The sequence below is a fragment of the Protobothrops mucrosquamatus genome, unplaced genomic scaffold (assembly GCF_001527695.2).
Source record: "Protobothrops mucrosquamatus isolate PMUCROS unplaced genomic scaffold, P.Mucros_1.0 scaffold890, whole genome shotgun sequence".
Classification (NCBI taxonomy): domain Eukaryota; kingdom Metazoa; phylum Chordata; class Lepidosauria; order Squamata; family Viperidae; genus Protobothrops; species Protobothrops mucrosquamatus.
Window position 1 is genome coordinate 111842 of NW_015387144.1, and position 15490 is coordinate 127331.

The 15490-nt window shown below is 33.3% G+C and overlaps 1 protein-coding gene across 1 annotated transcript in view; it reads left to right on the top strand.

The window, feature by feature from the left end:
* Positions 1–15490, top strand: part of NPHP1 (nephrocystin 1) — a 34523-nt gene that overhangs the window by 12132 nt on the left and 6901 nt on the right. The window contains exons 11-17 of the mRNA XM_015819294.1: positions 505–633; positions 2173–2247; positions 3011–3118; positions 4107–4189; positions 11592–11668; positions 12201–12300; positions 13528–13640. Coding sequence (XP_015674780.1) covers positions 505–633; positions 2173–2247; positions 3011–3118; positions 4107–4189; positions 11592–11668; positions 12201–12300; positions 13528–13640 — 685 coding nt within the window. The remainder of the gene's footprint in view (positions 1–504; positions 634–2172; positions 2248–3010; positions 3119–4106; positions 4190–11591; positions 11669–12200; positions 12301–13527; positions 13641–15490) is intronic.

A 15490-nucleotide genomic window follows, 5' to 3' on the forward strand; every position in this document is an offset into this window, starting at 1 on the left:
TGGCATTTAAATTTAATAAATAAATGCACAAATCTGTTAAGACTGTATGTGCCCTAGGAAGAACGTATGTTGCTTTTTATGGATAACCATATGAATAAAATTAAGAATTAAAGTTATCTTTCCAGTCAAAGTTATCTTTCCAGCTTATCAACAAGTTGGTAAGCAGTAGGAAAAGCTCGAATGAATTTAGAGAAGGACCAAATTGGGATGCAGATTGAAAATATTCAGAATTGGTGATTGGTACTTGAGAATCCTTGTCAGTTTGGAAAATCTGTTATGTAGCTCTTAAGTACACCCTCTCTTCATTTAACAATTGCAATCTGGTTCAGTGACTTTGTTATTAAGTGAAATAGTTGCTAAATGAATATGTGATACAGAGACCAGTGTGAAGATCACTGGTTGCTGCTGTCTTGTACAGATAAAGTTCTTTTGAACAATGTTCTATGCACGACATGCTTTTTTCCAAATATTTTTTAATGGTTGGTCCTATTTTATCTATTTCAGATTCAACCAAGACCAACTCGGATATCACTAGTTATGACTTTATGGAACTGCAAAGGCATTCCTTTTCCTGGTATTAGTATACAGGTCCTCAGTAGACATATCCGACTCTGCCTTTTTGATGGCAACAGGGTAAGTTGAACATGTTTACCAGTTTTTTTTCTGTACATGTTGCTGCTAGGATGTCACATTGAGTAGATTTAAGTCTTTCCTTCTATCAGAGTTTTCAGTGACTGATTTGATGCTCTTTATGTAGCTAAATATCAATCAAGTGATTCACCTGACTATAAAAATAATTGAAAAGATCTTTCACCATTTTATGTTAAATGGGATCCATAGTTTTAATTCACTTGGACTGATAAAGAAAGCTGATACTCTAAACCAGGCATGTCAAACTTGCGACGTCACATGACGTCGCGCAACGTATCGGGCCGGTTTTGCCATTGCCGGCAATGGGGTGGGCGCGGCTTCCACGCGACGTGTACGGCCCGTGGGCCGGCAGTTTGACACCCCTGCTCTAAACCAATACTGAGTAATTGGAGTGTTTTCTTTACTATCATTTCATTATTATAAAGGTTTTTTAAAAAGGAAGATAAAAACTAGTACAAACTAATATAAAGTAAGAAAAAGCAATAGAAGAGCAAGCTAAAAGTGTAAGAAAGGAAAAAAGTAAAAGAAAAATAGAAAAGAAAGAAAAAGGATATCCTAAGTAGCTTCCAAACTTCTTTACATCATAAATACAATTATAAATTTACTTCTTACTTTATGATTATAATGTAGCTTTCTTCTTTCTGTAATCTGTCCTGTCTAACCATCAAAACTATAAATCATAAATTATTATTTTTTCTGCTTAATGCAAATAGTTCATAAGGGGTTTCCAGTCAGCAATAAACACAGATGTTGTCTTTGATTGAAGAAGTCAATTTAGCCATCTTAACAAATTCCATCACCTTCACTATTTCTCTATTGTGGGTAGTGCTGAATCTTTCCATTGTCATGTATATAATAATCTTGCTGCTGTTATCAAATAGAAAAACAAAATTCCATGACTTTTTTCCAGTTGTTTGTTTATCAATCCCAAAAGAAAAGCCTTGGATTTCAACTGTATATTAGTCTTTAAAATCCTTTGAATTAGTGAATGAATCCAGAATTTTCTTTTTCTTTTTGACATGTCCACTAAACACGATAAACATGATGTCCTTTGTTTTTCAAATTTCCAACGTAAATTTGGCCTTTATAAATTGTAGACAGTTTCTCTGTTGACATATACCAAGGTACATTATTTTGTAAAAGTTCTATTTAAGATTGTAACATAATGTAAAATTCAGTCCTTTCAATCACATATTTTTCCATTGATTCATTTAACTAAAACTTTTAGCCTACTTTATCATACATTCTTTCACTTGTTCTTCTGTTTCAAATTTCAGTGAAAGTTCACACATTTAGCAATTACATGTTCATCATTTGAATATAATTGAAATTTCAAACTCATTCTTACAGTGTTCAAAACCATAAACTGTTGTCTACTTTAAATCTTTCTAATAACTGCCTATAACGATATCCTTTTGCCACCAGTTTTTTTCTTGATGTTATGTTACATTCCCCTTCTTACTTCATTATTTTAGATGCACTAGATGCAGTGGGTTTTCCCTTTGCTTTATGTTATTCTAGATTCTGAGCAACATTCATACTGTAAGAGCTACATGGCAATCAAAAAACCCCAAAACATGGACGTTTTCTCCAAGGGTATGTATAAAGTGTACTTTAGATAGATTTGATATGGTGTATTTTACCCGTCGAGAAGATTTGGCAAATATGGTAGTATTGTATCTGATATTTTTATTAGTTTTTAAGGATATAAAATACAACGAAATATGAAAATAATGGGAAAAGGGGGGGGAAAGGGGAAGAGGAAAAAGTGTAGGGAAAGGGGAAAAGAAAAAGAAAAGCATTGATTTCTGACTCCTTTTGGCACAGTGGAATAAGGTACAGCCTCAACTTTTACATAATAATATATACTAGCCATTTCTATATGTTTGTTGTTGTTAGTTGCGAAGTCATGTCCGACCCATCGCGACCCCATGGACAACGTTCCTCCAGGCCTTCCTGTCTATATGTTATGTTTCACTAAATATTATACAGTTAAACAGGGTTGTTTAAACTGTGTCCCATGGAACCCTAGGATTCTGTGATGGTTTGATGGGGCTCTTTGGGAGACTGTTTCTGTGCATCTTTACTGGGCAGCTGTGTTGAAAATGCCATACAGTTTTCTTGACAACTTTTTTGGAAAATGTTTGCTGTTGCCTTCTTCCTAGGCCAGAGAGAGTGACAGGTCCAAAGTTTCTTATCTAAATCTGGGCTGGAACTCTATTCCAGTTTCTAGCCTGATACCTTAAAACAATCTGGCTCTTTTTATGAGAAACGAAGGGCAAATGTTTACAAGACAGATTTATACAGAATTTTAAAAAATTTTTTAAAAAATAGATCATTTTGTTTTGTTTGTTTGTAGGTTACTGGCATTTTGCCCTGTATTCTTGATGGTGATTGTTTCATTAGATCTAATAATCCATCTCCAGACATTGGACTATTGTTTGAACTTGGAATCACTTACCACAATGTAAGTCCATAAAGATGAGTCAGTATATGAAACTCTATTAGCAGACTGTGTTGGGTGGAAAAACAAAAGGATTAGCAAGAGGAGTGTTTGGCATGATAATCCATAGGAATGAAATAGGAGTAGATTTCAGTATTTTAAAAATCCACTTCTTTTGCAGCTGGCACAATTTAATATGTGTTCTTTGTAATTTTTTTCATGGAATGGTCAACCAGCTTGTTTTTTAGGTGCTTTGTCTTGAGATTAAACATCTTAGACATTAGGGCTTTTAGCAGATTAAATAAAAATGATACAAATAAGAGTAAAAAGGGTCTAGTTACGGTATATAAACAAAAATTAAGCGATGGTAATGACCATCAAGATAACCTCATTGCCACCTTTCTTCTTGTTGGTCATGAAATATCAAAAACTGTTTATAGTATTATGTGAAACTCCCTGTACCTGATACTTTGTTATTTCTAGAATGACTAGTCACTTGGGATTGCAGTGAGGTTAGAAATAGGTTTGTGTTAAGCATCACAATCTACATTCCGTACTAGTTTGCTTCACAAAACACACTATGCTAAAATGTAATGAATGAATAGTCTGAATATGTAGGCTTGATTATCTTCTTAACAGTAATAGCCAGTAGTCTTCTGAGTAGTTTTTCTCTTGGTCATGATTTGTTTGCATAGTTAACAGTACTGAATAACAACCTGGCATTGGTATGTAAATGAGAGGAAGGGAAGTCTATCATTGATTTTTACAAGTTTTCTATTTAGGGAGATTGTTAATCTAATATTCAGTGTGGATATATTTTACACCTTTTGGGGGCAAAAAGATCAGGAAATTGCATTGCTACTTTTAGTGGGGTAATCTGAGAACACTTTAAGGGCTGCAAAATGGGGTTGGGGGTTGTAGCCATCAACAGACATAGTGCAAGTGTTGCAGATCTGAGATTGAATTGTGCCTAATTAAGTTACTTTCTAATTTCATTCTCATTCTTTTCTAGTCAACAGGTGAGAGAGGAGAATTAAGCTGTGGTTGGGCATTTCTAAAACTCTTTGACTCAAGTGGACTTCCAACTCCTTCCAAGTAAGTTTTTTTGTGAAGAGTGAGAAAAGGTGGAGCCATAATAAGAAGACAATTCAGTTGATAAATGTTGAATTTCCTTTTTGTAGTCTTGTGCCAGATGTGAAAAAATATCGCATCAGTTAACCCAGAAATTCCAGTATTCAGAACTGCAAATGTTACAAGTATAAATCACATGTTTATTGCTCATAGGTTGGAGGAACTGACTTGTGCTTTATTTAGGTGTCCTGGAATCTCCTAACTAATATTATATGTGGAGATTTTTGCCCAAGAATGAAGAAAATCCTCAAGTGTTTCCTGCTGTTAGACTCTGAAATATTTGTAGACATGCAAATATCAGTGTGACAAATGCAATTTATGAGTATAAAAAACTTGGGTGTACAAAGTATATATTGATCTGAAATTCCCTCCTGCATTCCCTTTGAACTAAGGGTTGGACTAGATGACATCCAAGGTCCCTTCCAACATCATCATCATCATCATTATTAGAATTAGAGTTAGAATTAGAATTAGAATTACTAATCATAGGGTCTTCCCTAAGCTTTTTTAAAAAATGTATCTCTTTAAGACAAATGTGAATTGTATTGATTATGCTGACATTTCCTTTTCTGTAATATCTTGAAACTCAAGATCTTGGTCACTTCCTGTCATGGTTTCCAGTGCTTTTATCTCTTAGCCAGATGATCCCTGTAGATTAAGAACAAATCTAATTCTGTTCTGTTTATTTCTGTTTCAACCTTTTGGGAAATGAAGTGAACAAGATGACAGAGGAATTTTGGCTGAGCTGATTTTCCAGCAAATATATAGATATTAGCCTTTTAGGATTGACCAAATCAGGAAACATTTGCCACAAGAAATATTATAATTTTATTGGTATGAGTTATAATAAAAGATTCTTCAAACCTGACAGCATTTCTCCTTTTTTCCCTCTTATACCAAAGAAAAGTCGAGTAATCAAGTTGCTGCTTATACTCTTCAAGGCTATTTCCATACTTCTCTGCACTAGATAGTTGAAATTTCCCATTATTACTGTGTCTCTCCTGGTTGAAACATGTATAATCTAGTCCAGGAGAATATCATTCAGATCTTTTGTTGGCATGACTCTAGCGCACTCTGTCTTGATAGGAAATCAGGCCAACAGATTGGTGATTCAATCCACTGAGTTGCCGTCTGTCACTTCCTCTTGTTCAGTGCAGAACAGGAATTCATTTCTGGCAGAGCTTACTCAGTATTTTTCTTTAGACATTGCTGCTTATAGCAGCTGCTGTTTACCCAGAGGTCTAGAATCGTCAGCAGTGGGAGGTCTCTGACTTCTGTTCTGAAGCTCCAGAGAAAAATTCTACTTGACAGGCTTGGTGCTTTGTGTTATGTTTTTCTATCCCCCTTCCCACACACACACACACTTTACCTTTTCTGTCTCCTGTGTAGTTTCTTGATAATATTGTCCCTGTTCAAGTACTTTCTCTGCCCAATCTAGAAACATCTCATCTTCCCTGATAAGATGGATAATGGACATGTCTTTCCGAGCCCCTTCATCTTTCTTCCACAAAGTTAGTCAGCCTCCATTTTCAGCATATGTACCGTATGTTTTGTCATCTTCAGGGAGGAAAACAAATATGACATATCCCCCTGCGCTTGAGACCCGTTCCCTCCATTTCCATCTTCTTCTCTGACCTCTTCCACTGAACTCTTACCAAATTCTATTTGCTCTTTTTTGTCACTCACTCAGTGATGTTTTATATATACAATTTTTCTCTGCCAAGAAGTATGAAGATACATCAGTATGCATTCTGATCTTTTCTTCTGACAAACTTTATTAAACCAGCTTCATTCAAATTGATTTAGTATTATTTTACATTCAGTATAATTAAAGCACACATTCACACACCCCAAAACTGACTAATTCTTCTTCATTATTTCCTTTTCCCACCCAAATATGATGATGGTTTCTGCATTCCATGAACTCAGTTCAGGGAAATTGCCATACCAGAGAACTCTCAGCTAGGCTTGGCTATTGTCACAAAAAACATTTTTTTTTCTAAGGCTTGTGTTAAATATGTGTTGTATGGTCTAGTTTTAATAATGTCATGTAATAGGTATGCAGCCCTTTAATAGTTTCTAAGGGTGTTAATCTTGCTAATCAAGTCTTACTGCTTGAAAGATGTTAAAATAATATGATCTGAGAATATGCCAGCTAGAAATAGATAATAATTTCCTTTTTTTTGGAGAGTTTCCTGTATTATTGTGTTATTCCTGATTTATGCCTGCAGTCATAAATAAAACTCCTTTGTGTTAAGCATTTTTTTTTAATATACACGGACAATCTATATTGTCAATTATTCTAATAAGGGAGGTCTGCCTTGAAGTCTGTAAACATGGTTTGTTAATTTTTATTACATTCTTCAGTTTAAACATCTTTAAGTTACATTCCTGTGCTATAGGGATTACATTTTCCCATTGCAGGAAAAGGAAATTCTGTGTTCTTTGATCGTGCTTCTAGGTAATACACAATAGAAATTATATTTTGATTACAGTTCATGGTATGAAAAAGCCTACATTGAAATCAAAAGATTTTAGATTATTTTTATGTATTTAGATAGTATGTGCTTTGGGCTTCTCTGGGAGAAAGAATACTGTACAAATATAATAATATTTATTTTATGCTATATTGATAGTTTCTAAGAAAACGGCATGGTTATTTTTATTTAGAGTCTGAAAATAATGCTTGCCATGTGGTTCCTTGACAAAGAACTGAAGTTCTAGTCCAATATAAGAATTTTGCATGTGGATTCTTTGATACCCAACACCTATGACAATAATTTACATTTGGAGCCATGTATTTTAATTTTTTTTAATTTTGGAGCATTATAGTTAAAAATTACAGCCCTAAGCTTCACAGTCTTTTGGTAATAGTTAAAGCTATACTTGATGTTAAATGAGTAGAAATCCACTCCTCCAATGAGACTTTATTTTTTTCACTATTTTATTTTGCAGATATATCCCAAATCTACTCCAGAAGGTTTTCAGTCCCCCCCCCAACAAATTTGAATGGGGATAGCTGTCCCTCCAGCAGATACCATTGTTTAGAATCCTTAATCAGGAAGCAATCTTGTCTAGAAAAATGGGATGCACCAGAAAAAAAATGCTAAACAGGAAAAGATTCCAAGAGCTTACTATAGTAGAAATAAAACAGATATATTGCCTATAAAATATTTGGTTTGCAATAGTAGCAGCTTTTTGAAAAGCTGGCACATAGTGAATTTTTCTTGCTCCAAATCATGTGCTTCCTAAAAAAGCACTGCCATATAAGTGTTTGTGTATAGTTTTATACACCACTGAGTAATGGTGGCACATTGGTTAGAATGTAATATTGCAGGCTAACTCTGCCCATTGCAAGGAGTTCAATCCTGACTAGCTCAAGGTTGACTCAACCTTCCAAGGTTGGTAAAATGAGGACCTAGATTGTTGGGGGCAATATGTTGACACTGTAAACAGTTCAAAGAGTGCTGTAAAAACACTATGACAGTATGTAAGTCCATGTGCTATTGTTATTGCTATTTATAATTGATGAAGTTTTTTTCTGTACAGATTTTCTATAATCTGGAAATATTTTTCTTTTTTTTAATCTGCCAGTTTTAATAATTTCACTTTTCTTATGCTTCTGGGTGGCTGGACTAGAAGACTTCCAAGGTCCCTTCCAGATTCTATTCTATTCTATTCTATTCTATTCTATTCTATTCTATTCTGTTCTATTCTGTTCTGTTCTGTTCTGTTCTGTTCTGTTCTACTCTATTCTACTCTACTCTACTCTACTCTACTCTATTCTATTCTAAACCTAAAATCAGAATAATAATAATTATTATTACATCTGTAAAGAGCTTTTTTGTGAGGAGGAAACTTCTTTTTCTGATTGGCTTAATTTAGTGTTACCATATTTCCAGTGAAAACATTTTTGTGTGTGTAATAAAAGTGACCAAAATTTTCTACTTGCTCTCAACTTAAAGATAAAATTCTAACTACTACAAAGTGACTAGTAGAAGCTGAAGTTTACAAACAAATTTCAGTTTGTAGCTCCCCTTAAATCCAAAAACAGGCTTGGGAGTACTAGAAAACGATTTCATTGCCATTTACCACCAGGTTTGGAGTACTAATATAACAACAAAAATTTTTATAGCTGACATAATTCAGTCATCATTATTAGATTGGTATTTATATATTAAATGTATTTATGTTACTTTTTTAAAAGTTATTTTTTAAAAAAAACTTTTTAACTTAAAAATCACTTTACAATATTTATAAAAAAAATAGAATGAAATAGGATAAAAATAGATAATTCACTACTGATTGATTACCCAGCACAAATTTTCCCAAATTAGGACACTAATAAAATAAGAGCTTTCTTTTATACCTATGTATAAATTCAAAGTTACAGGTTTCCTTTGTCACAACCAATCTGATCCTTTCATTCCTACTTTTTGTCATCCCAGAGATATTTTATAAAAAAGAAGATAAGATTAGTTATTTATGTACAAATAGCATATAAATAAACTAGAATAGAACTAAAAACAAAAGTAAATTTAGTTCAAAAGACTTTGCCTTAAATGTCACCAATAAATGCACCTAAGGTGTATGTATCACATCAGAGATGTCTTTCAGGATTCAACTGGTGATTTAGGGCATGATTCAGAGAACTGTGCAGGTATTGTATCCCAAATAGAAATTCCAGTGTAAAAATTACTTTTGAAATGAAAAAAATGGCTTAAATCCACATTTTAGAGTTCAGTGTGAATGTGACAGGCTTTAAAAATAAATATTCCACTTGGGTATAGCCTTTCCTAAACAGAGAAGAGAATGGGATGCAGAAGCTTGAGAGATTTCTGAAAATCAAGTTCAGATAGCTTTTGTGAGTGAAAGCATTACCTAGATTTTAGGAATCTCCTTTTTTTTCTCATAGCCCCAAGGAAGCTCTGGCCTGCCAGGGGAAGAATGCAATGAGGATATTGTTTAATTCAGTGTGCAATACAGCATATCAGGAGGAGAATATTATATGGATACATAAATGAGATTTTAAAAACTAAAAATCTTTTACATGGTTATGGTAATTATATTTATGGAATCTTCAAGAATTTGCCAACACACAAAAAAGAGGAAAAAGTGGTCAATTAAATTTAACATGTAGGATTCACCCTGGCTGGGTGCTGAAAGAAAAGAAAAAGCAATAAATTCTTCCCTTTTACTATGTATAAAAAAGAAGAAAAAGCAATCAAAAGGTTGAGCTAAATATTACACTAATCTTCAAATCTCTCCGTTAAACATCTGTTATTATATTTAGCACGTAGAAAGTCCACAAATGGTTTCCAATCTCTTATAAAGCTGTCCAGTCCATTATCTCTAAAGTAGTTAATTTCACCATCTCTGCCAATTCAGTCAATTTCAAAATCCATTCTTCAACAGTTGGCATCTCTTTTTCTTTCCAGTGTTTGGCAAGTAGAATTCTCACAGCTGTCACCATGTGAAAGGAATAGCACCCCAAATTGTTTTCCAATTGACTTGTCTATCATACCTAAAAGAAAAACTTTAGGTTTCATTAATATTTGTATCTTAAATATTTTTTGCATTGTCATTGTTATGTTTATCCAGTATGTTTTTACATATATGCAAGACCACCACATACCACATATGATAGATAACTTTTATTAGATTAGATAACCTTTATTGTCATTTTTTTACTGTGGGCACAACGGCACACATTAAAAATGAAAACAAAACTTTTTTTTATCAAGTTTAAAACTTTCAAAAATCCTATAATAATTAAACCAATCGCAAGCAAATCCTTCACTTACTAGTTGTTCTCTTGTCTTCATCTTAAATCCCTCTTTTTCAAATATCAATAAGTCTCGATATGTCACCCATTTACATTCCAAAATCATCTCTGTGTTACCGGTATGTAGTGCTTCATGAGGCGATAGCCAAAGTGACACTTTACCAGCTAATCTTTTATATTCCACCATACACATGCAATCGATTGCCTAATAGCATGAATCTTAAAACCAGGGTTAACTTTTACTTTGTCATACCAGAGATAGGCATGCCACCCAAATCTCAAATCAAAACCTTTGAGGTCTAACAGCCCTGAATTTTTTAAAGTTATCCAATCTTTTAATCATACCAAACAACAAGCATCATAATATAATCTAAGATCCAGCAAACTCAGACCTCCTCTATCTTTAGAATCTTGTAGCAACTTATATTTAATTTTTGTTTTTTTTATTTTGCCAAATAAATTTAGATATATCTTTCTGTCACTGTTTGAAAGTGGAATCTCTAATCAATATAGTTATAGACTGAAATTCTAGGTCAGTGGTGGCGAACCTATGGCACGGGTGCCAGAGGCGGCACTCAGAACCCTCTCTGTGGGCACGCGTGCCGTCACCCCAGTCCTAGGCCTTCAGCTGGGTTTTATAAAACGTTTTTGCTTTAGGCCTCCGCCGCCATGTGCAAAATAAAAAAGGTTCAGTCAATTTCAACTTCTTGTGGGAAAAAAAAAGATCTTGCAAAGTTGGAATTGATTGATTGAACTTTTTAGTCCCACCCAGTCTGCCGTTACCACCGCAGCCACGCCCACCCAATGGGCCACACCCACCCGGCACTCGACAATGCATAAGTGGGGTTTGGGTTGCAGTTTGGACACTCAGTCTCTAAAAGGTTCGCCATCACTGTTCTAGGTAGTATATTCATTTTAATTATTAAAATTCTTTCCATTAATGACAAATCTAATTTTGTCATCTATCTAAATCCAATTTTATCTCCTTCCATATTTTATTGTAATTATTTTTGTAAAACTTAGAATTTTCCTCAATAAGAGTCACACCCAAGTACTGTACCTTTTTTGCAACTTTAAAACCAGTTTTAAATTCCAATTTCTTCTGATCTTCCATCTTTATGTTCTTAGTCAGTATTGTTGTCTTTGATTTATTTATTCTTAAACCCACCATTTCTCCAGACATTTTAATCTTCCTCATAACATGTTCAGTGTTCTCTAGCTAGTCTTGCACAGTACCAAATTGTCGGCAAATACATATACTTTGTAATTGTGCACTTTAATTTGACCATTTTTCCTCTGTTTTTTGTACACTATTTTTTTTCTTTTTTGTTGTTAGGATTGAATGTATACTTTTGTTTCATTTCATTTGTTTTACTGTTTTGTATTTTATTTTCTACGATAAACCAATACATTCATAAACAACAAAACAATAAGCCAACACAACTCATTAAGTCTCCTAGTGCAAGAAAAAAACAGCATTTTTCCTGTAATTTCAATCTTGTGCTAATTCAGAAGAAATGTAAGTTAAAGAAGAATTACTTACTATTTTCCTGTATTATGTATCATTTAAATATTTTGCAGAACATATGAGCTGCTTTTGAATGGTGGGACTCCATATGAAAAAAGGGTGGAAGTGGACCCCTCAGTTTCAAGGAGAGGTATAATTTATTTTATATCAAAATAAAAAAGCAAATGAAAGGTCTCAGTTTACACAGTCAGAAATCCTATTTGAGTTTTATTGTTAGATTTGGGAACATCTAATGTGGCAGTAAGCACGGATTAAATGGGAATTGAAAGCAAAACTCTCAGCTCTCTGTCATTTGTATATAGTTTAAGAGCAACAAATATTGGTGATAGAAAAAGAAAATTATTACTGAAATAAATAAAACCATTTGTAAAGAGTAGATGAAAATGCAATGTTATATCAAGCAGCAAAAATCATCAAGAAAAGAGTGATTTAAAGAGTGATTTCTTAACAGAATAGCAGTATGTTTGTATTCTATCTATAGAGGTAAAAGAAGCTAAAATATATGACTAGAATAATTTAAAAACAAAACAAGCCTGAAGATAATGAAATCAGAATAAAATATATTATTAGGTTGAGAAATTGCTGACAACAGGAAAAAAAACAATTTATGGGGATTCTTCTGTCATTATGTTTGACTGTATATATTGCTTCTTTTACTAAAGCCAGCAGCAATGTTTTTCATCATATGATAACACTGAGGAAGCAGCCACAACTTCTATTAAAACTGAGGTCTATTAGCACAAGATCAAAAGGCATAATGAAGTAAGTGAACACTACTTACTAATTACTAGTTATTTTGTGGCTTATCTTGTACTATGGAAATAGATAATTAGTTATGCCTACAATTTCACACCATCAAAAACAGTTTTGAGATTTTTCAGATCATGTTGAAAGTCTCATAACTTGAAATAAAGCTCTGCAATAAATGTAACTGGCTCTATTATTACATATAAAATACTAAATGTCTTTTGTTATCAAATGTCAACTGTCTCTAAGTTACTAAATGTATAAAAGCAATTAAAATGTACAAATCAAACAATTCAAAATATTCAAAAATGATTAATGAATGTAGTATCTCTCTCTATTTCCTTAAAGTAACTTTGTTTTCTAACTTCTAACTCTGAAAAATGGTGCTGCTGTTTTAATAGTTGTATTAACTTTTAGGAGTCAGGATACCTTAAAGCAGTATCAGCTTTTCATATTCCTTTAATGAATAACAGGACAGTGTTATGTTTTGACTAAGTATAAAATACTTCTTCCAAATTTCTTCCAAAGTGTGTCCAGCTGTAATAAATGGTGCCATCAAATAATAGTGGAAAAAGAATGAAGTATCTCAAATTGTGAACCAGAAGAAAAAATAGAGGAAGCTTCCATGATAAAATTAGGTCAAATCAGTATAATGCAAAAAGAGAAGAGTGTTTAATTAATCAATTTAATTGAACAATTAAAAATATTTTAATGAAAAATATTCTTAGTAAATAGGTTTGCATATTTAAAAGCAAATAAGTACAAGAACAAAATACTCTTCTTGGATTATGTGATATATGTTGCTCTGAGGGAGATAACTGGTCTCTAAATAAGTTAAATAAAATAAAATATGGAAATCTAATTCTTTTTAATAAACAGTACTAGCCTGATGAGATTTGATGACAGTTTTTCTCATGCACAAGAAATTAAACATCTTGAAAGAGAGGAAATTTTATATTATCTACCTTACTGGGAGCAGGGTGTTTATAGTTTTCAAAAGGTAATCTAGAAAAAAGCATTATAGTAGGATCTTGATTAATAGAAATGCTTTGGAATTGTCTGAATTAAATGTTTTTTTAAAAAAAGTTGAATTATTTGTTTCTATGTTTAATGCCAAAATCACTAATTGATTGCCATAGCAATCATTTAGATCTGGTCAGAAAGAAAGTTATATTATGATGTGCCCAAATGTCACTTGAGATTATCCCTGAAATGAATGCTGTATTTTCATTTTTTAATCAGCCTATTACCAGAAGTATTAATTGGCAGCATGTGCTATATGCATCTCATACTGTTTTATCGTCAGATCCTTGGTGATGTACTCTTGAAAGACAGACCAAATATGCAACATGCAGGTAAGAGTTGCGGCTTTGAAGAGCAGAAAATACAGCAAATACTTTCAATACTCAGGCTTGGATTGGAGATGCTTCTAAGATAAAAATATGTTGTCCCAGTGATATTTCATGCAGTCTTATAAAACATATTTCTTTTGCTTTTGGTTGGTTACGGTCATTTATTTTTAATGTTGTAACAAAGATGTGACTGTAACAGCCTCTCAGTAAGCTATTTACAAAATACATTGTGACTTACAGTTTGTTGAAAATGTGTTTCAAAGCATAATACAAATTGTGCCTTGGAACTTTGATTGAATTGCTTGAAGTAGGTCTTGGCCTGGATGAACTGAAGCCCAGAACTTTTAAATTGTTCCGGGTTTCCTTTCAAAAATATTGGAGGGGGGGTGTCTTATGGCTGAACGTTGTGCCTCATTTCCCTTTCCACTTTTTCCTCTGCATGACCTGTGTAGCAACTCACCTGCTTGATCTACCCAGTGCGTTGCCACTCTGCTTGAATTCAAGCACAACATACCTGACTGGCCTCTCCATCCCATCTCAGTCTTCTCAGCATCTCTGTTCCTTGCAGCTGCTATGGGTGACATTGCATTTTCTCCACAGTCTCCCACCCCAGAACGCATTTTTCCCCCCTAGAACATGAATGTTTTGAGTCTGCTGAAACCAAACATGTACCTATTTCAAGTCTGTGCCTGGACCAAATAAGCATCTTGCAGTTTGGATGAGGACCACCTAGTAATTACGGTCTTCTGTCTGGAAATCCCTTTCTTTCTTTCTTTCTTTCTTTCTTTCTTTCTTTCTTTCTTTCTTTCTTTCTTTCTTTCTTTCTTTCTTTCTTTCTTTCTTTCTTTCTTTCTTTCTTTCTTTCTTTCTTTCTTTCTTTCTTTCCTGATTCAAATCCATTTTTGGTATGATAATGATAATGTAAAATGAAATGCATTTATTTTTCTTGGGCTTTTTTAAAAAAATAATACTGATCTATTAAGGTAAGTGCAGCTAGAAATGCTGTGACAAAAAAATTACCCGCCCTTTTTCTAAATTGTATAACTGGTCTTTCTTGCCCATGGATTCAGCATTTATTATGCAATGTGCCATTTCTTGCAGGGGAGGGAATTGTTTTTGCAGGTTGAGAGTTTCTTATGATTCTATAGCAACTCATTTCTTTCCTCATCTTTTTTTTTTGGCAGAACTGCAAGTATTATATACCACATGTGTCAGTATTGTTCTAATTTTACCAGTTGCTGTTATTTTGGTGAATGATCTGGGGTTATATGGCAATAAAGTCAACTATAATGTATCACCAATTCTTTACATAGGGTCAACATTTGGACAATGAGTTCTTTTGCTTAATGGGAGGGTGGAATGCACTAACACCTTGCGAGGAAGAAAAGCTCTGACAAATACTGCATTTTACAGCTCATTCTGGAAAATTAATTAAATGAATAGGCACTTTTTTATGTCACCTAAAGTTTCATAAAGTTATTCTAGAACAAATAAGAAATAACATCCAGTATCTGCAGCTTATGAATAGAAATCACCCACTCAATTTACTTGCTTAGCCTGGTAAGAGTTGGCAATATTTGCTCTCTTTCATTTTTTATATTAGGAATGGGTGACTTTCATTTTGGTCTTAGGTATCTCATATACAGTATGTCTTCAGTTATGGGTCAATCCTATCTAATTTCCATCCATCTGCTTTTAATTTTTTAGATAATATTTCCCAACGTACTCATTTTTATGCAGATTTTCTTAATAGAAGTATTTGAAAAAGTGCACAAATTAAAGGATAATGGTTTTCCTGTTAGTCAAGAACTATAAATAAGATTATTCAAATGAAATTCATTCATTTGTAGAGC